Genomic DNA, 25,886 nt, shown 5'->3' with positions numbered 1-25,886 from the left:
ATAAAACTTCTAGCACCTTCTAGTTCTAATTTAGCTGCCCCCGGGGGGCATGGGAAGGGAAACAAGCTAATGATGCCCCGTCAGAGTCCTAGCTTTCCTGCCCTGCCCGGCCTGGAGAGGCGCCCCAGCCCCAGCCCCGCTCTCACCCACCGCCCCGGCCCCCGCGCCCGGCCTTCCCCGCGCCTCCGCGGGCGGCCTGCCCCGGAGCAGGAACCTCCAACGTCTGGCCCCAAGGTTTCCTTTCGTCTTAAACGTCAGTCTGAGCGCTGTCTATCTGTACTTACCCTGAGGACATTAAACCTAGCCGCTGGTCCGTCTGCAGCGCTGAGCGCGTGCTAACACACAATTTGCTCTGATGAAAATACACACAGGTCATCCGTTACAGGAAGGGACGCCGAGGGGCTGGAGGGGGAACCACGCCCTCCGCCGGAAGAACCTCCGGAAGAAGCGCCGGAAGCGCAGGACCCGGGCACGCAAGCCCCGCCCCCTGGAGCCTCTCCACCCCCACCTCGCTCCCTGCCAGGCTCCGTCCACGACCACACCCACTGCGCCCGCCCACTCCCGCCAGGCTCTTCCTATTGGTCTCTCGCCACGTCATTCTGACCAATCGCAGCGCTTAGCGCCAGAATTTGAACCGCCGTTTTCGTTTGAATCGGGCAGGCGCAGAGCGCGTCTTTGGCGCGGAACTGCCACCGGGTCCTGCGGGAGGTGCGGGCGGCGCGGGTGGCCGGGCGGTGCGGGGCGGCGGGGCGAGGCGGAGCGAGCGAGCGAGCGGGCCAGCGCGGCGGCCGGACTGCGCGGGGTGGTGCGGAGGACCGGCGGCGGGGCGGGGCGGACCACCCGCCGCCTGGCGGGGTCGCCTCGGCTGGCCCGCGCGGTAAGTCGGCCGGGCCTGGCCTCCGAGGGACCGGCGATCCCGGGAACGCGGGGTGCGGCGCGAGGGCCCCGCCCGGCCGCCAGGGTGACACCCCGCCCCGGCCAGGCAGATCCGCGCGCACCGCGGCGGCGGCGGACGGCGATGGGGCCCCCGGGCCTGGTCACCATCAAGAGGAGCGGCCTGGACGGCGCCCGCTTCCCGCTGAGCCTCCGCAGCTGCTCGTTCGGAAGGTGAGCGCGGCCGCCCGTGGCCCCTGCCCTCTGCCCCGCGCCCCCTGCCCTCTGCCCCGCGCCCCCTGCCCCGTGTCCCTCGTCCCCTGCCCCGCGCCCCCTGCCCCTGTCCCGCGCCCTCTGCCCCACGCCTCCTGTCCCCTGCCCCCTGCCTTCTGCCCCGTGTCCCGCGCTCCCTGCCCCGCGCCTGGCCTCCGGGTGGACGCTGGCCTGGCGATGCGCAGCCCCGGTCCGGCCCGCGGAGACCGAAACCCCGGGCTGTGCGGACGGCGCTTGGGAGCCTGCACCCCGGCTGCGCGTGGCCGGGCCCGGGTGCGGGTCCGGAGCCGGGAACGGCGGGCGGGGATTGGACTTGGTCAGGCTCCGACGGCGGCCACCCAGGAGTCTGGAGACATCGTCTCCCCGAGCCTGGGAGAGGTGGGCCCGCGGCGGCCTCCCCGGCAGGGCCCGGGACAGCCCGGCTGGGAGGGGCCTCGGGTCACCGCCGCAGTGCCCGGGTGCGGGGTCTGACGCCGGCCCGGCGCTCCCCCCCCCATCCTCTGCGTGTGTGTGCGCGAGCGCGCCCGTGTGCCTACGTGGCACTTGCAGTTATTAATTTTTGTGCCTGACAGCACTAGGGTTCGAACTCAAGCCCTAGGTGCTGTCTCTTAGCTTTTTTACTCGGGCGCTGGCATTCTGTCACTTGAGCCAAACCTCCATTTCTGGTAGCGCTCGAGCACGCGCGTGCGTGTGTGCGTGAGAGAGAGAGAGAGAGAGAACATTAATTGATAAGGATCTGAGGGACTTACTTGCCCAGACTGGCTTTGAACTGCCATCCTCAGATCTCAGCCTCCTGAGTAGCTAGGATTAGGGATGTGAACCCCTGCCTTAAAAGAAAGAAAGAAGTAAAGTTGGCGTTCTCAGATCTGGTCACTTGGTGGTTTATTTATTGTACAGTAGAGATTGTAGTCTGTGAATTCGTGTTTGGTCGTGTGACTTCAGGGAAGGAATATGCTTGGATTCTAGAGGTTCATGTGGAAGAGAAACAGAATTAGCAGTTCATAGTTCATGTCCACCACCTCTGGATGTTGAAGCAAGCTCCCGGAAGCTACCAGTGAACCTTTCTCTAGTTGCTCACAGAAGGACTTAGGAATGATCAGTTCTGTGCTTTGCCATGCTAGCTCCTGTGGAAGGGCAAGTTGAAGCTAGATACTTTTCATCTTGTTTTCTTTTGTTCCTGTCCTGGGGCTTGAGCTCAGGGTCTGGACACCATCCCTGAGCAAAGTTAGTACTCTGCCACTTGTCACAGCTCCACTTCCAGCTGTGTGTGCATGTGTGGTGTGTGTGTGTGCCTGTGTATGCGTGTGTGGGTGTGGGTGTGGGGGGGTGGCTAATTAGCAAAGAGTCTCAGACTTTCCGGTTAGGGATGACTTTGAATGGTGATCCTCAGATCTATCTCAGCCTCCTGAGTAGTTAGAATTACAAGCACAAGCCACTGGCACTCAGTGATATTTTTGTATTGTTTATATTGATAAATATATATGTGTACAGTTATGTATATAAATGTAACTTTTATTATCTCTAAGTAGTTGTACTAAAGAGTTTCAGTTTTGTTTGAGCCCAATACATTTAGATAGGTTTTTTTTTGCCTGCAGATTAGTATTTGTAATGTTCATTGACTCAAGTCTATCAGTTCAGGTGGAGTGTGTGTGTGTGTGTGTGTGTGTGTGTGTGTGTGTGTGTGTGTGTGTGTGTGTGTGTGTGTGTGTGTGTGTGTGTGTGTGTTTGTGTTCATTCTGTGTACTGGTACTGGGGCTTAAACTCAAGGCCTGCCACAGTCTCAGTTTTTGTGCTCAAGGCTGGCATTCTACTGCTATAGTCATAGCCCCACTTCCAGCTTTTTTTGGAGATGAGTCTTACTGACTTTGCTGCTGGAATCACTGGCTTCAAACCTTGATCCTCAGATCTCAGCCTCCTTGATTAGCTAGAGTTACAGATTGAGCTACCAGTGCCTGGCTAGTATGTGGTTTTAGAACAGCAGTGAAAAGCTCCCACACAGTGGTGTTTGTGCCATACATATGAATGATGTATGCAGCTCATTTACTTGTTTGACACAACAAAACAACATACAGAATAATAAAACCTAGCATATAATACAGTATAACCTAATATCATCTATTTCTATATGAAGACACAAGCACAGAGAGGTGCTATGAGAGCTAGGGCTGTGAAGGCTGGAGTAAAACACCCATAAAACAAACAGGCTTATTTATTTTTTTAAAGCACTAAAATAATATTCTTCAGAATTAGTATAAAATACTTTATGTGTGCTTTTGAACAGTGATTTCTAAATTGTAATTGGTGTTCTCATTATTCTAAAATAATAATTTCTAAGAACTCTGTATTAAAGATCTAAAATTGCTTCTTGTGTGATGTTTGTGAAATACAGATCACTGGCCTTAGCTAGCGTCTTGCATTTACAGATCACATATGCTGGCCAAATTTGGTTTTATTTTGAAAAACTGAAGTGTTGTGAAAACAACAAAAACACCATACTTTTTTGCATTTTTTAATTAAGGGATATCGAATGTGATATTCGCATCCAGCTCCCTGTAGTGTCAAAACTGCATTGCAGAATTGAGGTCAGCGGACAGGAGGTAAGTGGGTTGCGCGGTAGACCATTTCTAAAGCTTTCCTATTTGCCCTTGAGCTAATCACAGATATCCCCTGCTCTCCACCCGTAGGCCACATTATATAATTTCAGTTCTACAAATCCAACCCAGCTGAATGGGTCTGCCATTGACAAACCTGTGCACCTGAAACACGGCGATGTCATCACTATTATTGACCGGTCTTTCAGGTAGGCGCCGAGTGGCTGGCTGAGGTAGACGTCGCGCTGTCCCTGCCTGCGGACCAGTGTCCCCGTTCAGTGTGGCCCCTGCTTTCATGTTGGCAAATGTCGAAACGTTTCAGACCTTCATTTCCAACGCTGATAACGTACAAGCCTAAAGATTTCTGAATGACACGTGCGGCTCAAATGTGATGGGAGCCCGGATTTGAGGTCACCTAAGTAGGCAGAGGCAGGCGACTTGGTCCTGTAGAGGCTGTTTGAACTCAGAACCTGCTAGAACCACATGCCTGTACCAAAATGTTTTCCTTTGATTAGGGCTTGCTTAGTGTAATATTTTCCATCCTGTAATTTCAGGTTTGTTTAGCTCTTATGGCATATGTTGGCTCTTGGAACTTGTCAAGTGGCTCTTGTTTTTCATTTTGATAATACGATTATATGATCTGAGGCATAGAGAGTATCCTCTTTCAGTCTCACTGTGTGAAAGAGTAGAGGAGGGTAACTTGCTTTTGATTGCAATATCTTCTTGATAGTGACTTTTACAATTTTATGATCATTTTTGTTATCATGTTTGTTATTATTTGCCAATATGAGATTTGCACTCGGGGGCCTCACACTTGCTTTCTGATCTCTTCTACTTGCCACGCCTCCAGCAGGAATATTTGCTAGTTAATTTTGGAGGTAAGTCTAGTGGAGTTTGCCTGGACTGGCTTTGAGTCTTAGTCCTCCAGATCTCAACCTCCTGAGGAGCCAGGATTATACCCACAAGCCACTTGCACCTGGTTGGATTGACCTGTCAAATCATTGTAGAATGTTCTTTGTTATGTACTATTTTAAAGGGCACTTTATTAAACATAAACTTCTAGTTAGGAAGTATAAACCTGGAATGAACTGTTCACCAAAGAGAAACATAATTCAGTTGTGATTATTAAATGCCCTCCACAGAGAGTAGAAAATGGGTCTTAGGAAGAGAGATTTGTCTTCAGTACTCTGATATCATGAGAAACTGTTCCAAAATATCTGATAATTTCAGATGTTACTTACTTGGCATCTGACTTCAAATCTGGCCATTTATTCACTGAAGCTCTAGAAATTACCTTGCGAATCATGAAGGATTGCACCTATGCTTTGGTCGCTGAGACCTGTAGGAACAGTTGTCTGGCCTGATAAGACGCAGTGTTTCATCCAGACTCAATAAGTGCTCATGGTTCTAAAGGGTTGCTTTGTCTCACCTGGAAGCACGTGACTTTGCCGTGTGGGTGAAGAGCACGTTGCTGATGGGCCTTCTGGGCCTGTGGATGACTCCTTGGGTGTGGAACATGGGTGGAGTCACAGGTGGCCAGTCAGTAGAAGGCCATCTTGTGCCAGTCAGTAGAAGGTCGGCATCTGATGGCAGTGTCCAAAAGAAACCTAAGGACAGTTATGTAATTTGTTAGTGTAAGACATTCTCCTAACTCTAAACTTCTGTATATAAGATGATACTCTGAACAAAGTTTGACTTGCTTCCTTAGGAGGTCTATGAATATAACCCAATATATAGGCATGAGCCACGGATTCTACGCATTTCATTCAAGTCTGTCTTGTTCTGGGTTTTGCAGGTATGAAAAGGAAAGTCCTCAGAATGAAAGCAAACCAGATGAATTTCCAGGAAAAAGACAGGAGCAGGTGATGCGAAATACAACATGGGTTTGGGCTGATTTGTTGTGTTTTATTGAGATGGGTTTTAGCTAACATTTGCTTGGGATTTGATCTCCTGATCCCTGCTTTAAAGTCGCTGGGATTATAGGAATGAGTCACCACACATGTCTATACTAATAAGGTTTTTCTGGTTGTTCATTTTGGATGTTCAGTCATAAGATGTTCCTATTGAAGCCTGAAATTAAAACTTATCATCTTCCACAAAGAGTTATCTCAACTATCTAGAAATTTGAAGTTGTTTATAAATGAAAAAGCTAAACATATCTTAACATATAGAAGTTTAGATTCCTTGAGAATGGAAAAATTGCATCAGGAATAAGCTGGATAAATCGGGAGAAGACATTACAGCTCAGTTTATGTCACTGAAAACATGGGCAACATTCCTATAGGAGTATTTGCTACTTGGTATCGTCTTATTTGGTATCTAAAACAACAGAGGAAGGAAGTTTGATTAAGCCAAAGCTAAACCAGCGAAGTTGGCTGGTTTAGCAGAGTCCACAGGTGAGAGGAAAGTACTGAATGAAGACAGGAAGATTAATCATGATGAGCCCCTCCTCCTTGGAAGTGCCATATTGTAGGCTGGGCTTACAGGCATGAGCCACCAATGCCTGGCTGGGTTTTGTTGTTATTATTGTGTTTTGTCAGTCATGGGGCTTGAACTCTGGGTCTGGGCGCTGTCCTTCAGCTGCTTCAGCTCTATGATTTGAGCCACAGTGCCACTTCTGGTTTTCTGGTGGCTAACTGGAGAATCTCAGCGACGTTTCTGCCTGGGCTGGCTTTGAACAGTGATTCTCAGATCTCAGCCTCCTCCTGGGTAGCTAGGATTACAGGCCTGAGCCACTGAAGTTCAGCTGTTTTGTTTTGAGCTGTTTTTGAAACAAGTTCATGCTGGTCTTCAAATTAATCATTGAAGTTTTTAATCCTGCCACAGCCTCACAGACAATAATTAGAGAGAATTAGCGATCTTCTTTATCTTTAGTAATCGTTTTTGGATAATTTTTTCCTTAATCAACAGAAGTTCCATAGGAAGAAGATGCAGGCACTGTGTGCTGCGGCAGGCTAGGGGTGCTGGGGCTGAGGTGGCAGTATGGGGTGCAGCTCCCACGTGGGCCCTAACTTTGGGGCTCTCTCATACACAGTGATTGTCTGCCAGCCAGGAGAGCACAGGCTAGGCCGCAACAGAACTCACCAACACACCCTTGAGCCCATTTCTAAGGAAACTCGGGCAGTGTGAAGTTCTGTACTATATTGAGTTAGCAGATGTAGGTGAGGTTGAATGTTAGCTTCTGTTCTCTCATGTGACGTTAGGGATAAACTTCAAGGAAGTTCTCTGAGCTTTGGTGTCTGTTTAAACCTGTAGTTTGTATTCTATTCTAACGGTCTATGTACATAAATACAGTCAGCCAAGAAGCTCTAGCTGTGTCACGACCACAAGCTTCTAAATGATTTGGGCCATTTCTGGAACACAGAATTTTGGCACAGAAGCTAATTAATAAGAACAATTTTACTATGAAGAATGTCAGCACTAGGAAGGTGCTAAATCACTGCTGTTTTATTTTTCCACCTGACAGGCACGGGCACGGCGATCCTCCAGATCCAGCCTCTCTACTCCCCCTGGTTTGTACTGGTTGGGTCATGTTGTGGGACCTTCGGGGTGAGCGCGCTGTCTCATGGGAGGGGCAGGAGGAGCATGCAAGTGTGAAGTCTTTTTTTCCCCCAACCTTAGGAGGCTGTGTGCTTTTCACAGGTCATACTAAGGCAGAAAGCTGAGCTAGCTCGTCCCCTAGTGACCTTTGGGGTTCCGTGCTCAGGGTCGTGTTCAGGTGTACACAGCTTGTACATTCACTTGTCCCTAATTCTGGGTGGATCGGTAGCATGCTTTACCTTACATATAGTGAAGGCAATATGATTTATTTGCATCAGAGTATCAGGATCATAGTATTGTACATTTTAGGCAACCAAGTACTGTGAGCACTAAATGAGAAGCTAGGTTTTGATACAATAGATAGTGAATTCCACAGTGGTTAATCGTTGAGAAAAATGTTGAACTTCTGTTTCTTATTTCATAATTTACTGCCAAGATGGGAAAGCTCAAGGTTCCAGAACCCATTCAAAAGTCACTGCTTCAAGGTCTCAGGAGCCCGGCAAGGAGCTCATGGGCGACAGCGCTACCCCTGACGGCTCGGAGCACAGAGCAGCCCCACAGCTACTTCACGCTTGTTCCCCAGAGCAAGTGGGAAACGACGGAGGGAAAGCAGGAAGGCCCACTCCTAGGGGTCCTAAGGAGAATTCCAGGGTAACCGCAAGAGACTTAAAGTCTTTACCCTTGGCACAGAGCCTTGACAATAGCAAGGACACAGAGTCTCCCTTTGAGAAGCTGTATCAGTCGATGAAGGAGGAGTTGAGCCTCAGCTTGCGAAAACAAAGCCTTGCACAGACTCGGAGGAAATCAGGATTGCAGCTTGATAGTGCCACAGAGAAAGAGAGAAGGGAGAACCTGCCCTGGGGGTCACACAAAGCAAGACCAAGGTCTGCTGACACTCTCTGCATTAAGGCAGCCTCTTCATTCACACCAGAAACCAACCAGACCCAGGAAAAGGGCATCAGTGCGGACCCTGCTCACACTTCTGACGAGGCCCTGAATTCTAGCATTTCTGTGGCTGAGACTACAACAAAGAGCCCAGGGCGGTACTCCCAGCCACGAAAGGACACAGGCCTGTATATTACTGGAGGAGAGGCGGTGAATCTGGGCCCAGGTGAAGGCATTGGGTCAGCTGATAGACCTGTCACTCCTCGGAGGCGCCTGACTGGAAATCGCCCATCAGCCATTGCGGGGGACACTGCCAGCCCCGCCGGTCAGCCAGACAGTCTCTCTTCCAAAAGCAGAAGCGTTCCTGCAGAGGCAGAAAGGCGTCCTCCAGAAGTCAGAAAGGAGCCTTTTGTAACTCAGTGCTTTCCTCGTACTGAAAGCAAGATTTCAAAGGATTTCCTTGATGAGCCCAACAAATTGGCTGTGAAATCCGGACAGATTGGCTCTGGGTTACCTGGTCTTAGTTCAGTTGATATCAGCAACTTTGGTGATTCCATTAGTAAGTTTATTTAACTGTAAATCTGTTTCCCCCAAAAGGTTAATACCCACCATGTATATAGAGGTATGACTTGAGGAGACCGTCAATCAGTCATGGCAACTCTGGTGAAGAATACACTTAGAGCAGGTGATAGGAAGTGTGCTCACCTTTCAGCAAATGGACGGTAGGGGACTCAGACCTCTGAGGCTAGAAGAGGTGTCCCGGCGCTTAGAGAACCACATTGGGAGGCCAGTCAGAAGGATGGGGTCACCCAAAGACATGGGGTCTCCTCTCCATCTGTCCCAAATCAGTAAGGAGAAGAATCAGATGGCTTTCCACTTAGCGTCTGCACTCACCTACAGGCGGCTACCCTACCTGGTCCACTGTCTCCTTTGGGTTCAGTTTGGAATCAGTTACTGGTGAATCTTCATCTCCCTGTTGCAAATGTGAAAGTGACAGCCCGGGGGCACACCGTGGTTGGCGTAGGTGTGGCTTCTTTCTGCACACAGAGAGGAGCGGTCCCCTGCTTTAGTCTTAGCAAGGTCCCCTCTTCACACGTGGCCTGTTGTGCAGATATGTTCCATTGAGCCTTGCGATGGGAGATTTGTGCTGACTGGTGGCTCAGGACCTTGTGTGGGACTGCATGAATTGATTGCTGGCTGGAGACATTGCAGCTCACACTGGCAGGTCGGGGCCAGGCCCGTGTATGAGTCCTAGGAAGTTTTTTCAGTCTGTTAGTAAAGTTGTGTTGGTATTGTCTGTTCCGCAGGACCAGCCACTCCTGCAGGCTGGTCATTAGCTTGAGCCACACATGTCATGTGTCATTACTGTCCAGTTGGAACTTGAGTCTCTGGCTTGCTCTGGCTTCGTCACTATTCGGTGAGAATGAAGCTGTCTGGTTTCCGTGCATTTTTCGGGTGGGTTATTTTCCAGTGCTACTTTGAAATAAGTTGTAAGTCCTGGTGTAGGTTTTTTTTTTGTTTTTTAAATTGCTCATTTCTCATTTGTGTACTCATTTAGACAAGAGCGAGGGAGCCTCTTTGAAGAGAAGACGTGTGTCCTTTGGTGGTCGTCTGAGACCTGAATTATTCGATGAGAACTTGCCTCCAAATACACCACTCAAAAGAGGAGAAACACCAAGCAAGAGGAAGCTGCCTGTCACCCACACGCCGGCTGTCCTGAAGAAGATCATCAAGGTGAGTCGCTACACTTGTTGACCACTGTGCTCCTCACTACTGGTGGCTCTCTTTGCCGCTACCCTTCCTTTCCCTTCCCTTCTTCCCCTCTTCCCTTCTTCCCTTCTCTTCTTCCCTTCCAGCACCCCGAGGTAGAACCACACCCAGGTCTTAGATGTTTTTTGGTGTTGTTTTTTTTTTTGGTAATTTGAAGACAGCACCCTGGGCACTGGGAGGTGAACTTAGGCTCTGGGGTGTAGGGCGGGGTCACTGTGCAGCAGGTGCCTGCACTTTCTCCTTCCGTGGGGAACATCCTGATAACTGTAGTGATGTGTGACCACCCTGGCGCCTTGCAACGTGGCCCCATGCAAATACAAGGAGTGTTCTGTTTTCTTTTAGGTTTGTGAGCTACAATTAAAGCATTTTAACTGTGGAGAAGGGGAATCTGGCAGTCCAGCCGCCTCTCTACATAGGCCACTCTTAGCCCTTTGGCCATCTATTGCTTGGCCTGGCTTCTTCCCTTGGCTTTAGATCCCAGAGGCATTTGTCCACAGAGATCACCTTCCTCACAGGGCCCGGGAAGGCTTTATTGCCTCTTGCTATGGAACGGAGATGGAAGGTACTCTGAACGCTTTCCTGCATTCTCCTTCCCTGTAATGTCAGCTCAGAACTGGAACCTGCAGCTGGAGTTGCTGGGACCAGTCAGAGTTCCTCCTTGGAATGAGCACGTGTTCTCTCCACACTTCACCCAGAAGATCTCAACTTAGACTCAACCAATGCTGTGTTGCCCTGCTCTTCCCTTAATGAACAGACAGGGTTGGGCTTGGCCGTGCACATCTGTAATCCTAGCTACTAGGCAGGCAGAGGAGGATTGTGGATCTGGGCCAGCCCTGGGCAAACTGAAACCTTATCTAAAACATCAAATGTAACACAAAAATGACTGGGTTTGTGTTTACCTGGTAGAGCACTTGCCGAATAATAATTCAAACCCAGGTCTGCCAAAAAAATTTAAAAATGAGTGGGACAGCTGACTTCTTTAGGCTTGGAAGACAGGTCTTAAATATCTATTGATTCAAGATAAATCTTAGATACTTTTTCTTTGTACTGGGTTTTTGAACTCTGTGCATGAGCCATGTCCTCATTGTGGTATGTTTGCCTGTTTTCCAGGTAGCCTTTGAACTCTTTTTTTTTTCCCTCCCCTAGGTCACCCTCACATAACAATCCTCCTATTTCTGCCTCCCTTGTAGCTGGAACATACAGGTGTGAAGTCATGCGCCTGGCCCCTCGGTTGAGATATTTACAGGCATGAGTTGCACACCTGGCTTCTTGTTATAGGGGTTGTCTGGCCTTGAACTGATCCCTGTCTATTACTCCCTCCTCACTTCCTCACCCCCACACACCCCCCATAGCTGGAATTACATGCTTGAACTACCACACCCATCCTGAAATCATGTGCCATGCCTTGTGGAATAGGTTGGTGACAGGCATTGTGGAAATCTTGGTTGTTTGGCAAAGTTTCTTATGAAACTATGTCTCTTGTCAGGAGCAGCCCCCATCTGGGGAAGAAGAATCTTCAGAAATCTGTGTGGAGGTCACAGCGCAGGATGTGTGCACAGGCGCTGTGGCTTCTAGTCTTGGAGTAACCCAGCCTGGGGTAAACGGCCAAAGACGCAGATCAGGCAAGGCCTCGACTGCCTCTGGGGTCAGCGGCTCCCCGGGACAGACAGACGCTCCTAAGAGAGCGGGGAGGAAGAGCGTCGGCTCGGCTTCCAAGCGGACATCCATCAGCCGCGGGCAGCATGACATCCTGCAGAGGATCTGTTCTAAGAGAAGAAGCGGGGCGTCAGAGGCCAACCTCATCGGTGAGAGTGGCGGTGGCAGGCGCCTTTGAAGGTCAGTGCCCGAGGCCTTGCCAGGCTGAGCAGCATCCCCATCTTTTCCCTTTGACAGTTGCAAAATCGTGGGCAGATGTCGTGAAGCTTGGTGCTAAACAGACGCAGGTGAGAGTGCCGAAGCACGGTCCTCCAAAGCCGGTGGGCAGAAGACAGAGGAAGCCGAGCACCCCGAAGGTATGGCCGCCGCGCCGCCTCGCTTGTCCACACTAGTCACGCTGTCACATGACCCGGTCCCGCGTGTGTCTATGCTTTCACACCTTACCCCCTCTTACTTATTTTCTACAGAAGCCTACAGCCAGCGTTCGCCATCAGTTCAGCACCGGCCATGCCAACTCCCCTTGTACCATTGTCATCGGGAAAGCTCAGACTGAAAAGGTCAGCATTCCTGCTCGGCCCTCCAGGATGCTGAACAGCTTTGTGTTCAACCGAAAAATGGACTACAGTGAAGATCTGTCAGGTAAGCAGCCTGCGCTGTCACTGAACCCCTTTGATCCTAGTGGTTGTGACATTGCTGATGCTTGCCACTTATCTTTGTCTACTTGAGAGCGTGGGCACAGAAGATATAAAGCTGGGTGGAGTGCAAGGACAGGTCTCTGTCTGCTCTGGGGGTTGTGTGTTCTGCCGAGGTGGTTCCAATGCATACATTTCGTCTGGAGAGGTGGGGAGAATGCTTTTCCATGGGGCAGGTGCAGACTCTCATGTGACACTGCTGTCACACTAATGCTTATCTCAGAGGTGGGACTCGTTGTTTCAGAGCAATACTTGGCTTTTCAAGATTCACCTTCTTTCCATATTTATTGACCATGTGTTTTGTCCTTTCGAGAATTGTTCAGTTTATTTGCCCACCTATTGAGTTGTTGATTCTTTGGGAATTGTGTTCTTTTTTTGTTGTGCTGGTACTGGGGCTTGAACTTGGGGCTTCCCACTTAGCTTTTTTGCTCCAGGCTGGCACTTCACTATTTGAGCCCTGCCTCCACTTCTAGCAGTTTCTTTGCTGGTTAATTGGAGATAAGAGTCCTCTACATTTGACTGCCTGGGCTGGCTTTGAACTGATCATCAGAGTTCAGCCTTGGACTACAGGTGTGAGCGAGCAGCCCGCTTAGGTTCGTTCTTTGAGCTACACCTATTCTCTGATAGATAGCTGGAAAAGATTTTCTCCATGCTGATTTTCTCCATCCTTCAGGCTCTTCTGTCTAGTTGTAAGGTCGCCCTGGCCCTGCTGGTGCTCCCCACCTGTTGGCTAAGTCTCTGCCTATGTCACCTTTTTGCTGGACAGCTATTTGTCAATCCATGCTCTTAATTTGCTGAACTATTGGGGAGTTCTATTTAGGAAGCTACCTCCTATGCCAAGATGTTCTAGATTTTTCCCTCGTTCTTTCCGGTCGAGTTTCTAGTTTCTCACATGGAGATCTTCGATGGATTCTGAATCTGTATTAGAACCAGGCAAGAGAAAGCAATCCAGTTTCAGTCGTTCTGAGGAGCATAGCCATCACTTGAAGGGAGGCGCTGTGAGAAAGTTCTCCGAAGCCGCTGGTGATGGCATGATCCCCACTTCATTCTCCCTCATGCTTGCCTGGCCCTGAAGGCAAGGAGGCGCTGTGGCTGTGTGTCATGGTGTGCTTGACGCTTTCACTCTGTCCAGTTCTGGAGGGAGGTCAGATTAGAACTGGGTACACGGAGTCTTATTTCATGGCAGATGAGGAGTAGCAAGTCATTAAACCCTTCAGTATAATGCATTGTCTGTATAACGTGTGCCAAGTAGCCTATAACAAGAGCTGTGTTTGGGTCGATTAACATTTACCTTTTAAAGAAGAACAAAATACAAAACCAAAGCTAGATAGATTGTGTGTACGTATGCTTACAAATTGTGAATATATATGATATACTGATATAGAAGTTATGAAATGTTAAAGAGTAAACGATGAAAGATAACTTGAAGATAAGTGAGATGTTGGTTGTTGTACTGGGGTTTGAGTTCAGGGCCCTTGTTTTTTTTTTTTTTCTTCCAAGTTTTAAAGTTTATGTTAAGTAGTTGATATAATGGGGTTTTACCCCCACATTGATTCTTTTTTTCTTTTTTTTTTATTATTATTATGAAAATACTGTACAGAGGGGTTAAAATTACATGGGCAAGATAATGAGTATATTTCTTATCAAGCATTGTAGCCTCCTCCTTTGTTTCCCCTTCCCATCCCTTCCCGCCCAGGGCCCTTGTTCTTGCAGCAGGCATTTTACCACTTGAGCCACAGCCCACTTCTTTTTGCTTTCATTATTTTTCAGCTAGGGTCTTTCATTTATGCCCGAGTGAGGCCTGTGCTGTGTTCCTCTACAGGTGGGGTTAATAGGCACGTACCACTAGACTTAGCTTCTTATTGAGATGGGGCCTGGCTAAGTTTTCCTCTGGCTGTCCTCTCATTCTTTGACGGATTCAACTCCCATGGACCGCCTGTCCTGTAGTTCATTCTGTGTGAAGTGACCTCATGTCATGTTATATTTCGTACCTGTGTTACATACATACACATCTATTTCATGTTCTTATTTATCAGGGATAACTGAATTGTTCAAGACACCAGTGAAGGAGAAGCCCCAGACGACTGGCCCCGGCTCCTTCACTCTTTCTAGTCCAGAGAACTTGACTGGAAAACAGTTTCAAGGAGTGAATTCAGGAGAAAATCCTCTGTGCACCACTTCCGAGACTTGGGGTTGGCCTATTTTATTTCTTAGCACCTTTCTACTTTTGCCCAGGACTTGCTGAGGGCCCTGTTCCATCACAGACAACTCTCTGTTCCTTCTCTACAACAGACGTCCCTGGTAAAATGCCATTTGAGTTGAACTAATACTGGCATCTACTAACAGACAGAGAGAGCCCAAGTTCATTGGTGATGATGATTTCTGTATGCTTTTAGTTTTAAGAGGATGATAATGTGGAGAAGTACACTGGCATCTTATCATATTGACGTTAATTACCAAATAGAAAATGTGCACTTATACAAGAGAAAGATAGTTCCTTTCAAACTGCTGAGTTACTCATCTGCTCTGATAAACAGGAGGAGACAGAGTGTGTGAGGCTAGGGATGTATTTCCTTACCTTCCTGTTTGGCTTTGGGCAGAAGGAATCGCTTGCTACCCTGCCAGTGCTTGCTGGTGCTAACAGTGAGATGTTCCTTGTACAGTGTGGTTCTTGCACATACACAGTACAGGCCCTGCCACTTCCCTGGAGATGAAGGCAAGAAATAGTTGTAACTTTCTAATGTGCAAAGAAAAATTGCCTTGTTTCGGGTCAGTGCCCTGCAGCATGGCAGCCTTCAGAAGACTCTTCTAAAGTCTGGTTTTCCCCTCAAGTAATTACTCCAGATTCTGAGCACAACTTCGTGAGGGCCTCCGCATGTTAAGAAAGAGATTTATACTTAAGGGTGGTGTAGAACATAACTACGATAGATTTAGGATTGGATTGGTAGCCTGTTCTTATCAAAGCAGATGATGAAACTGAACTACTAATTATATCACATTAAGGATATAGTGCAGCAAAGATGCTTATTGTATGCATTTTTATTTCTTACAGTGTTCAGTTCTCAGAACTCAGCAGAGGAGCCATCTGATAAATGCTCTGAAAGCCACACCATAAAACAGCAGAGCAGAGAAGACAGAAGCACTGCAAAGACTCCTCAGAACATGCCTAAAACGACTCACCCGGAAAGGAAAACTCCAGATGCTGTGAAGGAGCCTCTGAACACAGTACCCAGTGCCAGCAGGTTAAGGCAATCAAGGGAGCTCCGGAGTTCACAGACGCCACCTGTGAGAAGTAAGAATGGAGGAAGCGACGGACCCCCGGCTGAGGGCGTCACGGACACACCCCTGAGGAAGACACCGCTGCGGGCACGGAAGGTGGAGGGCGAGGACAGCGCAGGATCCGCAGAAACTGGCAGGAAAAGGGACAAATCAACAGAAAGTGCAGCAAAGGAGACAGCTGTGAGGAGATCAAGAAGCGAGGGGCAGAAACTTGGACCCAAAGAGCTCCCGGGTCCACCAGCCCATGCCAAGGAGCCAGGAAATGAGGCCGAGCAGACTACCGGGACAGATAGTTCCCCCCAAGGAGCTGATCTCACAAACACCAGAAAGAGACCACCGAAGACAGAGGACAGCAAGGAGGATGCCCCCCACGTGTCACATCAGCCCACGCACACGAACCTGACACCAGGCACTCCCAGACCACACGGGGACCCAGCTGCGTGTGCAGCTAGGGTGAAGAAGGGACCAAGAACTCCTAAGAAGCAGACCCAACCTCTAGAAGACCTGGTCGGCTTCGCAGAACTGTTCCAAACACCAGGTCAGCCCATGGCTCATGAGAAAGCTAAAGTACCTCGCAAATCTCCACAGCCTATGCCAATAAGCACAAAAGCACCGCCAGTCACACCGAGTAGGAAAATGGATGCCAGCGAGCTGTCAGCATTAAGGAAGTTTGCTCACATATCAGTGGGGGACACACATGCCCCCAAAGTCACACAGCCAGATGTCATAAGCATCAGAGCTTTGAAGGAACCTGCGAAGCAGATAGTACATCCAGTAGGAAATGTAACTGGTAGCAAGAGACAACAGGAGACACCTAAAGAGAAGACTCAACTCGAAGACCTGGCTGGCTTCCAGGAGCTCCTCCAAACACCAGGTCTTTCCAAGGACTTGGTGATTACTGACAGAACCACAAAAAGGACCCGTGAAGCACCACAGGCAACAACAGCCAGAACCCCAGGAAGCACACAAAGGCAGCCCAGGACACGTGTGGGAAATGTGGACGTGAAAGCAGTTTCCTCACTCAGGAAACTTCAGCAGTCACCAGGCAAGGCCTTGCAAACACCCACAGCACCAGAAGAAGAGGGACTCAGCACAGCATTCGTGCAAACTCCAGAGCAGACACCAGACATGACCGGAGACTTGACTGGATCCAAGAGACGGCCCCGGACTTCTAAGGGAAGGAGCCTGCTCCTGGGGGATCTGTCCGGCTTCCAGGAGCTCTTCCAAACACCAGAGCACAGTAGTCACCAAATGATTGTGATCAAACCCACAGCAATGCCCAGAAAAGCTCCACAGTCAGAACCAGTTAAAGTTCCCACAGGTGTGAAGAGACAGCCCAGGACAAGTGTGGGAAACATGGCTGAGAGAGAACTTTCCTCACTCAGGAAACTTCAGCAGTCACCAGGCAAGGCCTTGCAAACACCCACAGCACCAGAAGAAGAGGGACTCAGCACAGCATTCGTGCAAACTCCAGAGCAGACACCAGACATGACCGGAGACTTGACTGGATCCAAGAGACGGCCCCGGACTTCTAAGGGAAGGAGCCTGCTCCTGGGGGATCTGTCCGGCTTCCAGGAGCTCTTCCAGACACCAGAGCACAGCAAGGATCCAAGGACTCCTGGTGAAGCTACAGAAATGTCACCAGAGCCGGTCAAGACTCCAAGAAGCACACGGAGACGATCCAAGATGAGCCTGGGGAAAGCCCACACGGAGGGGCGGCTTCCAGGACTCGGGGAGCTCTCACAGGTTCTCCAAGAACCCAAAGATGGGGTCAGTGGCACCCGAGCTGGGAAGCTATCCACAAAGCGGAAGCTGAGCTCAGAAGCCAGTGTGACTGTCAGCAAGAGGCTGCGGAGGACCCCTAGGGAGAAGGCCCAGCCTCTAGAAGACCTGTCCTTCTTGCAGCAGCTCTTCCAGACCCCGGGCCATGCCCAGGACACGACCGCTGCTGATGGAACCACAGAAACAGCCTCCACATCTGCCAAACCAGGAGCAGTCAGGACCCCGAGGAGCACACAGAGACAGCCCAGGGCCAGTCTGGGGCACTTGGCTGTGAAAGAAGAGCTTTCCCCACTCAGGAAGCAAAGGCAGTCTGCCGTGCGCACACACACCTTGCCACAGCCAGGGGGCGCCAGCTCAGCGATTGTGCTGACTCCAGAGCAGAAACCACACCTGCAGGCCACTTCCACTGGCTCTAGGAGGCGCACGCCGGAGAGGAGGGGCCAGTCCCCGGGAGACCTGCCTGGCCTCCAGGAGCTCTTCCAGACTCCAGACCACAGCAAGGGCTCAAAGACTGTTAACAGGAGCACAGAAGTGTCCGGCAGATCTCCACAACCAGAGCCAGTGAGAACTCCTGCAGGTGTAAGGAGACAGCCCAGGCCAAGTCTGGAAAATGTGAATGTGAAAGTAGTTTCATCACTCAAGAAACTTCAGCTGTCTCCAGGCAAGGCTTTGCAAATACCCACAGCACCAGAAGAGGAGGAACTCAGCACAGCATTCATGCAAACTCCAGAGCAGACACCAGACATGACCGGAGACTTGACTGGATCCAAGAGACGGCCCCGGACTTCTAAGGGAAGGAGCCTGCTCCTGGGGGATCTGTCCGGCTTCCAGGAGCTCTTCCAAACACCAGAGCGCAGTAGTCACCAAATGATTGTGATCAAACCCACAGCAACGCCTAGCAATGCTCCACAGTCAGAACCAGTTAAAGTTCCCACAGGTGTGAAGAGACAGCCCAGGACAAGTGTGGGAAATGTGGACGTGAAAGCAGTTTCCTCACTCAGGAAACTTCAGCAGTCACCAGGCAAGGCCTTGCAAACACCCACAGCACCAGAAGAAGAGGGACTCAGCACAGCATTCGTGCAAACTCCAGAGCAGACACCAGACATGACCGGAGACTTGACTGGATCCAAGAGACGGCCCCGGACTTCTAAGGGAAGGAGCCTGCTCCTGGGGGATCTGTCCGGCTTCCAGGAGCTCTTCCAAACACCAGAGCACAGTAGTCACCAAATGATTGTGATCAAACCCACAGCAATGCCCAGAAAAGCTCCACAGTCAGAACCAGTTAAAGTTCCCACAGGTGTGAAGAGACAGCCCAGGACAAGTATGGGAAACATAGCTGAGAGAGAACTTTCCTCACTCAGGAAACTTCAGCAGTCACCAGGCAAGGCCTTGCAAACACCCACAGCACCAGAAGAAGAGGGACTCAGCACAACATTCGTGCAAACTCCAGAGCAGACACCAGACATGACCGGAGACTTGACTGGATCCAAGAGACGGCCCCGGACTTCTAAGGGAAGGAGCCTGCTCCTGGGGGATCTGTCCGGCTTCCAGGAGCTCTTCCAGACACCAGAGCACAGCAAGGATCCAAGGACTCCTGGTGAAGCTACAGAAATGTCACCAGAGCCGGTCAAGACTCCAAGAAGCACACGGAGACGATCCAAGATGAGCCTGGGGAAAGCCCACACGGAGGGGCGGCTTCCAGGACTCGGGGAGCTCTCACAGGTTCTCCATGAACCCAAAGATGGGGTCAGTGGCACCCGAGCTGGGAAGCTATCCACAAAGCGGAAGCTGAGCTCAGAAGCCAGTGTGACTGTCAGCAAGAGGCTGCGGAGGACCCCTAGGGAGAAGGCCCAGCCTCTAGAAGACCTGTCCTTCTTGCAGCAGCTCTTCCAGACCCCGGGCCATGCCCAGGACACGACCGCTGCTGATGGAACCACAGAAACAGCCTCCACATCTGCCAAACCAGGAGCAGTCAGGACCCCGAGGAGCACACAGAGACAGCCCAGGGCCAGTCTGGGGCACTTGGCTGTGAAAGAAGAGCTTTCCCCACTCAGGAAGCAAAGGCAGTCTGCCGTGTGCACACACACCTTGCCACAGCCAGGGGGCGCCAGCTCAGCGCTTGTGCTGACTCCAGAGCAGAAACCACACCTGCAGGCCATTTCCACTGGCTCTAGGAGGCGCACGCCGGAGAGGAGGGGCCAGTCCCCGGGAGACCTGCCTGGCCTCCAGGAGCTCTTCCAGACTCCAGACCACAGCAAGGGCTCAAAGACTGTTAACAGGAGCACAGAAGTGTCCGGCAGATCTCCACAACCAGAGCCAGTGAGAACTCCCGCAGGTGTAAGGAGACAGCCCAGGCCAAGTCGGGGGAATGATGTGGAAGAAGAGACAAAGCAGAGGTCTCGGTCTCTGTCAGGGGCAGCTAAGAGCAGCCCTGAGGTAACACAACGCAAGGCCGCTTTAGGGGAATCCACAATGCAGACACCACGCACAGTCGCTAATAGACAGGGCCACCGGAAGCAGCCAAGAGCTCCTAAGGAAAGGAGCCAGCCCCTGGAGGACCTGTCCGGCTTGCAGGAGCTCTTCCGGACCCCAGGCCTCCCCAAGGACTCGATAGCTATGGAAATCACAGGATTGCCCGGCACTTCTCCACAGTCAGAACCAGGGAGACCGTCTAGGCCGAGTCTGGGAACGCTGAGGGTGAAAGAAGAACTTCCGGCCCCCCCAGAGATGACAGCGGCGTTGGAGGAGACCACACAGACACACAGAGTGCCAGATGGTGAGGTCACGGTCCCCAAAGCCGGGGAGGTATCTGCACGTCCAGCCCGTGACCCAGCAAGAAGAGCTGGCAGCAGGCTGCGGCGAATGACACCCAAAGAGAAAGCCCAGCCCCTGGAGGACCTTTCCGGCCTGCAGGAGCTCTTCCAGACGCCCGGCCGCCGCGAGGACCCGGTGCCCCGCGCAGCACCACAGCCACCACCAACCAACTCCCCAGCAACCGCCAAGAGACGGGCCAGGGCAAGTCTGGGGAAAGCCCCCACGGATGGGGAGCCCACACGCACACCCCAAGTGCCCGGAGGTGAAGATGGGGCCAGGGTAGTTAAACCTCGTGCGAAACGGAAACTGGATCCCGCGGACAGCGTAACTGGCAGCAAAGGCAAGAGGCTTCGCGGGGGGCCTGGGAAGGCGCCATCCCCAGACGCCCAGGCCGGCTTGCAGGAGCTCCTCGGAACCAAGGACACAAACACGCCCCGCCAGCCTCTACAGCCCGAGCCACAGGACACCTCTGTCCCCCTGAAAAGAGTGACCAGGACCCGACGGGGCACGGTGGACACAAAGGAGGAGCTCCCAGCGGCAAAGACACTGACCCGAGCGTCCAGGCAAGCCACGCGCACCCGGAAAGCCCTAGAAGGCAAAGTTACTGACATTCAGGTTTCAAAGGAATCTGCAAAGCAGGTCCCAGACCCAGCAAAAAGCATCACTGGTACCAGGAAGCTGCGGGGGGCTCGTAAGGAAAGCACCCGGCCCCTAGACAGCCTGGCTGCCTCCAATGAGACAATCCAACCTCCAGCGCACACGGAAGACTCCGGAAGTGATGCGAGCGCCGGCAGAATCCCCCACCAGTCTCCACAGCCAGAGCCCGACACGGACACAGCCTCCAGGAGACCACTCAGGACGAGACGTGGGAATGCTGTGGTGAGCAAGGAGACCTCGGGACCAGCACGGGAGACCAGGAAGACAGCCGGGAAGCCCATGCATAGTGGTGAGGGCGTCACTCTGTTGGAGGAACCTTTGCAGCCAGAACTTGCCCCCGCAGCAAGAGTAGCTCGCCCCAAGAGGCTGCGGGGGGCAGCTGCGGAGAAGGCCCCGCCTCTCAACCCGGCCAGCCTCCCAGAGGCTCTCCAGACACCGGCTCACACGGAGGATCCAGCAGACGATGAGAAGTCCACAAACACGCCCCGCCAGCCTGCACAGCCCGAGCCGCAGGACACCTCTGTCCCCTGGAAGAGAGCGACCAGGTCACGACGGGGCACGGTGGACACGAAGGAGGAGCTCCCGGTGGCTAGGACGCTGACCCGAGCATCGAAGCAAACCACACGCACCCGGAAGGTGCTAGAAGGCGATGTTACAGATAGCCAGGCTTCAAAGGAATCTGCAAAGCAGGCCTTCGACCCAGCAAATAATGTCACTGGTACCAGGAGGCTGCGGGGGGCTCGTAAGGAAAGCACCCAGCCCCTCGGTGGCCCAGCTGCCCCCAAAGAGACAGTCCAACCCCCAGTGCACACAGAAGAGCTGACAAATAGTGCGGTCACCCCCAAACCTCTGAAGGCCTCCAGAAGAGTCCTCAGGGCCCCAAAAGAGAAGCCTGTGACATCCCTGATCCCCAAACAGGAACCTGGAGAAGATGGGCCCGGTGTGCAGAGCTCTGTGACGGCGACGCCCGCTTCTTCAGAGGAGAAGCCAGCTGTCCGTCCGAGGCCCAGGCCACCCCGGCCTTTAAAGATGCTGAAGTGTCTGAGAGTTCTCGCTCCCAAAATTCACCTGCGGGAAGAACAGAGCTGCAACAGCACGGAGGCAGAAGACGGGGAACCCAGAGAGGCGCCTGCTGCTGCCAATCAGGTGAGAGCCCTGAGCACTCGGTGCTGGCGCGAGGCCCTTTGGGAGGAGCTGTGTGTCTTACGTGGGTCTACCAGGGCAATGTCCAGCTCCCACCTTGAGCGGTGAAATGCCTGGGCTGTGAGGTTCCTGCAGACCCGAATCCCCATGAGTGCAGAGTCCTGGGCCGGCCGGCAGCAGATGCTGAGGGGCCACCCACGTACTGGAGCCTTCTCAGTACCGACACCTAAATGTTAGAGCTGGTGTATGGCCTGCTAGACATTGAGATTGGGATTCTAATACATCAGTACAGATGGCCCTTTCTCTGTAGGAGGAAGGCTTTGAATCTCTTAGAAAAGAAATACAAATTTGCAGTCCTTTTTTACTCCTGTGGTGTTTGCTTTTGAGTATGTGAAGTTGGATGTTTGGCTGGTAGAATCTGGAGGTGTGCTGTCATCTTTTGTAACTACGTGGATGTGTTCCCCCTCAGAGAATGTCTCTGCGCACCAGACACCCACAAAACCCACGTGCGGGACAGCAGAGCCCTGAAGGGCTTGGGTCTGCAGAGAAGGTTACAGAAAAGAGAAACGCAAAGAAACCTGAGAAGACCTCCCAAGACACAGAGCCACAGAACCAAGAGAATGGAGGCCAGCAACCTGCCACGCGGGGCCAAGTCAGAGGAGGCCGCGGGGGCCTGCGGTCTGGAGGGCAGAGCAAGGCCTCCACGCCCCTCCCCGCCGAGGACAAGGTGAAGGAGAGTCAGGAGAGCTCCAGCAGGGGTCAGAACGAGAGCGGGGCAAGGCCAGATGTGAGGGGCCTGCGAGCTAAGAGGACTGCCATCCAGCCCGCAGGAAGCACTTTGGACAGTGAACCCAAGCCCAGAGTAACTCGAGGGGCCAAGCGAGGTGCAGAAAATCCAAAGAAGGTAAGGAATGGACTGTGTCTCAGAAAAGACAGAAAGGTCTCATATTGCAAAGGGGTGTATGACCGCACAGTCAGCCAGCACACAGCTGGACGGCAGGAGCACTGACCAGAGCCGCGTCTCTGTCCTTACCTGAACTGCAGTCTGCTTCGCCTGCTGTGGGACTTCCTCTTCAGATGGGGAGTTCAGATGACTGAAGACTCCACCCATCCTGGAAGAACTAGGAACTCACTCGGTCCTCTCTTCTTGACAGCTTTTCACGCAGCTCCCTAGACTGTAGGTGACATTGTCGCAGGTTCAGCCTCGCCTACTAATGCATAGGTAGCCAGGGCTGGGAGCCTGCCCGAGCCAAAGAGGGCTTGGTAACGGATGCTCAATAGGAGGTGCATGTCTCACCCCGCCCTCCTCAGCCAGACGGTATCAAAGTTAATGGACTATAAGTGTGGCTGCAAGTAGCTCATAAATTAATAATTTGCATAAGCTGTAAAGTGTAATGAAAATGGATTTGTTTCCTTCTGGGGCAATGATTGATTTAGCTGGCTTAATAGGAAGTTTAGCCAGGCATCAATGGCTCATGACTGTAATCCTAACTACTCAGGAGGGCGAGATTTGAGGCGTGTTGTTCAAAATCAGCCCAGGCAGGAAAGTACAAGAGACTAACCCCCAATTGAAACAAAACAACAGTAACCAAAAAGCTGAGTAGCAGTGGTTCATGCCAGTACTCCTAGCTATTCAGGAGGCTGAGATCTGAGGATCGTAGTTGGCAGTAAAGTCCATGAGACTTGCCTCCAAAGAGGCAGAAGTGGAAGCTGAGGCTGGAGTGGGAGAGCGCTAGCCTTTGAGCACAAAGAAGCTCAGGGCCAGTGCCCAGGCCCCGAGTTCAAAGGCCTAGGACTGGCACCAAAACAAAGCAAAAAAGGCCAGAATTGTTTGGCAAATGGCGCCTCATTGGAGTGACACTGAAGGACGAACAGTATTCCTTCCTTTCACTTGGCACAGCAGCAAGGCCTCAACGTGAGTGCGGCAATGCCCTGTCGGGTCCTGGGGCCTCTCCCCATCACCCCTGCACCCACCCTGACACGCGTGTCTCTCCAGGGTTGTGTCCTTAGTGGACTGGCCATCCTATATTTCTGCTCTCTCCCTACAAACTACACCTGCTCAGTTTGCAACTTAGCTTTCCCGAGGCCCCCTTCCACTTCCGGGAGCAGGTGCCCAGCGAGGGAGTTGCCTAGGTTATCGGGAAGCACATCTTGACATGGATGAGAAGAGCAAATACAATCTCATCGGCGGTTTGTGATGTGAGATTGTTCTCTGCAAACTAAACTGGGGTGACAGGTCTGCCTCCAGGCTCTCCATCCCAGCCAGGGTCCCAGAGTGAGTCTCAGCTGTGTCTCAGGCCTCCTCCCAGCCCGCCTTGGATTCAGCTTCTGCCCTTTTTCTGAAGAACCAACCTCTTTCCCTTCCTCCCTCCTTCCCTTCCTCCCTGGTCCTGGGGCTTGAACTCAGGGCCTGGGCTGTCCCTGGGCTTCTTTTGCTCCAGGGTATGAGTAGCTTATTGCAGCTAAGAGTCTTCATGGACTTTTCTTCCCTGGGCTGGCTTCAAACTGAGATCCTCAGATCTCAGCCTCCTGAGTTACTAGCATTATAAATGTGAGCCACCAGCACAGGGTGAATAGCATTTCCTATTAGTGCAAATGTTTACATTGATAAAGAAATTGAGTTTCCTATTACATATAGTATACATTAAACAATACATGAGATATTTTGGTATGAAAAGATAAGGAAAATTTTGCTTTACAACACTGAAAATTATAAAAAGGTTAGGAAAAATATTTTAGGGTGGTTGCTATATCTTAAAATTAATTTCTAACCTAAAAATTATCTCAAATGAAGGCACCGTGTAACACCTGTAAGGATTGGGGTTTTACACAGCAGCGTTGATCGTAAGAAGTTGGATTAAGTCTTCTAATACTGTGTTTTTCTTCCCAAACAGGCAGACAACACCGTGAGCTCCAAGAGAGTGAGAACCAGGCGTCCGCTCGACGGTGAAGATGTGTAGCAGGCATTGAGGATACAGTGAAGAGTGGGATTAGTGCTCAGGTCTTCCACCGTCATTGTAAGAGTGAATTCTGTAAATAATAGTATCGGGGGCAGGGGGGGAGGGGAGGGAACAAATTTAAGCATCTCCTGGGTTTGACCCGTTTTCAAAAGCTCCGTGTCATAAAAGAGACTATGGAAGGACCTCATTAATGAAAGGGTAAAATTTGGGGGGGGGGTGGATACAACATGGCTCTTCGTATTCTAGAATAAAGACCTGCAGGTCATTGCCTCTTGTGTTCAGTCTGCCTTGGCCTTGCACACAGGAAGCCCTGTCTTCAGACCAATGGATGTAACTACATGTTTCAGCCAACTTAGTAAGAGGTTGTGCTTGAAGTCGGTGCAGAACGGGGTAGGGAGGGACTTTTGGGAGGTGTAGCCGGGTGGGTGACAGGTGAGCTGCTGGAGACCGGGGTTGTGTACACAGAAGAGTCCCGTCCACGCTGGAAACCCTAAAGTCACACCCTGTGACGAGAGGGACGTCCCTGAGCACAGTAATGGGTGGAATTAGAGTTTGAGGAGCCTCGCGTGCTGTGGAGCGGAGCTGAGCCACGCACACACATCTCACCTTGGTAACTCTCGCTTCAGGCACACTCTTGAGGTGGTTTTAATCCTAGAGGCTGTGGTGGTGTTAGAAACACGCATTTAAGAGCAACATTTGTGTTTCAAAGGCAAACACCCACAGGACGCATCGTTTGGTACTTCTGTTCTCTCCATAGATGGTCCCATTCTGGGTCAGGACACAATTCGCTCAGTAACAGAAACCTCCATTTTTGCTGGCAGTGGCTGGGTGCCATCGGCAAGGATTTGGGTTGAAGGCCTTGCCTCCCTCTGCCTGTTTCTCAGTGGCTGAAGATGCCACACAAACCCTCTTCGGAGCCCTCCCCACATGGTGCCACCCCTCACCTGCCCGTCTGCCCGGAGCTGTTTGAG

The 25,886-nt window shown here is 51.5% G+C and overlaps 1 protein-coding gene across 3 annotated transcripts; it reads left to right on the top strand.

Moving 5' to 3' along the window:
- The first annotated feature begins 989 nt into the window (after positions 1–989).
- Positions 990–25,141, top strand: Mki67 (marker of proliferation Ki-67). 3 transcript variants are annotated; one of them, XM_070011417.1, is made up of 14 exons: positions 990–1,107; positions 3,665–3,743; positions 3,831–3,946; positions 5,533–5,599; positions 7,204–7,249; positions 7,714–8,721; positions 9,721–9,896; positions 11,425–11,737; positions 11,826–11,944; positions 12,056–12,227; positions 14,317–14,472; positions 15,333–21,958; positions 22,425–22,859; positions 24,850–25,141. In XM_070011417.1, the coding sequence occupies exons 1-14, from the start codon at positions 1,019–1,021 to the stop codon at positions 24,913–24,915; spliced, it is 9,468 nt and encodes a 3,155-aa protein (XP_069867518.1). In that variant the 5' UTR covers positions 990–1,018; the 3' UTR covers positions 24,916–25,141. The 3 variants fall into 3 exon arrangements, with proteins under 3 accessions (XP_069867518.1, XP_069867517.1, XP_069867519.1); XM_070011416.1 differs by having other exon boundaries at positions 11,419–11,737; XM_070011418.1 differs by lacking the exon at positions 7,714–8,721 and having other exon boundaries at positions 11,419–11,737; positions 24,850–25,140.
- Positions 25,142–25,886: the final 745 nt, after the last annotated feature.

The sequence above is a fragment of the Dipodomys merriami genome, unplaced genomic scaffold, assembly GCF_024711535.1.
Source record: "Dipodomys merriami isolate MVZ:Mamm:240054 unplaced genomic scaffold, mDipMer1.0.p SCAF_82, whole genome shotgun sequence".
NCBI lineage: Eukaryota > Metazoa > Chordata > Mammalia > Rodentia > Heteromyidae > Dipodomys > Dipodomys merriami.
Note: the sequence above shows the minus strand (reverse complement) of the source record. Positions and strands in the feature narration are given on the sequence as shown.

What these genes read in the sequence shown, in the direction of transcription:
- Mki67 (XM_070011416.1), top strand. Translation starts at nt 1,019, where the DNA reads ATGGGGCCCCCGGGCCTGGTCACCATCAAGAGGAGCGGCCTGGACGGC. An exon ending in TTGAGGTCAGCGGACAGGAG is followed by an intron (nt 3,744 to 3,830) that starts GTAAGTGGGTTG and finishes CTCCACCCGTAG; the next exon opens with GCCACATTATATAATTTCAG. An exon ending in GTGCAGAAAATCCAAAGAAG is followed by an intron (nt 22,860 to 24,849) that starts GTAAGGAATGGA and finishes CTTCCCAAACAG; the next exon opens with GCAGACAACACCGTGAGCTC.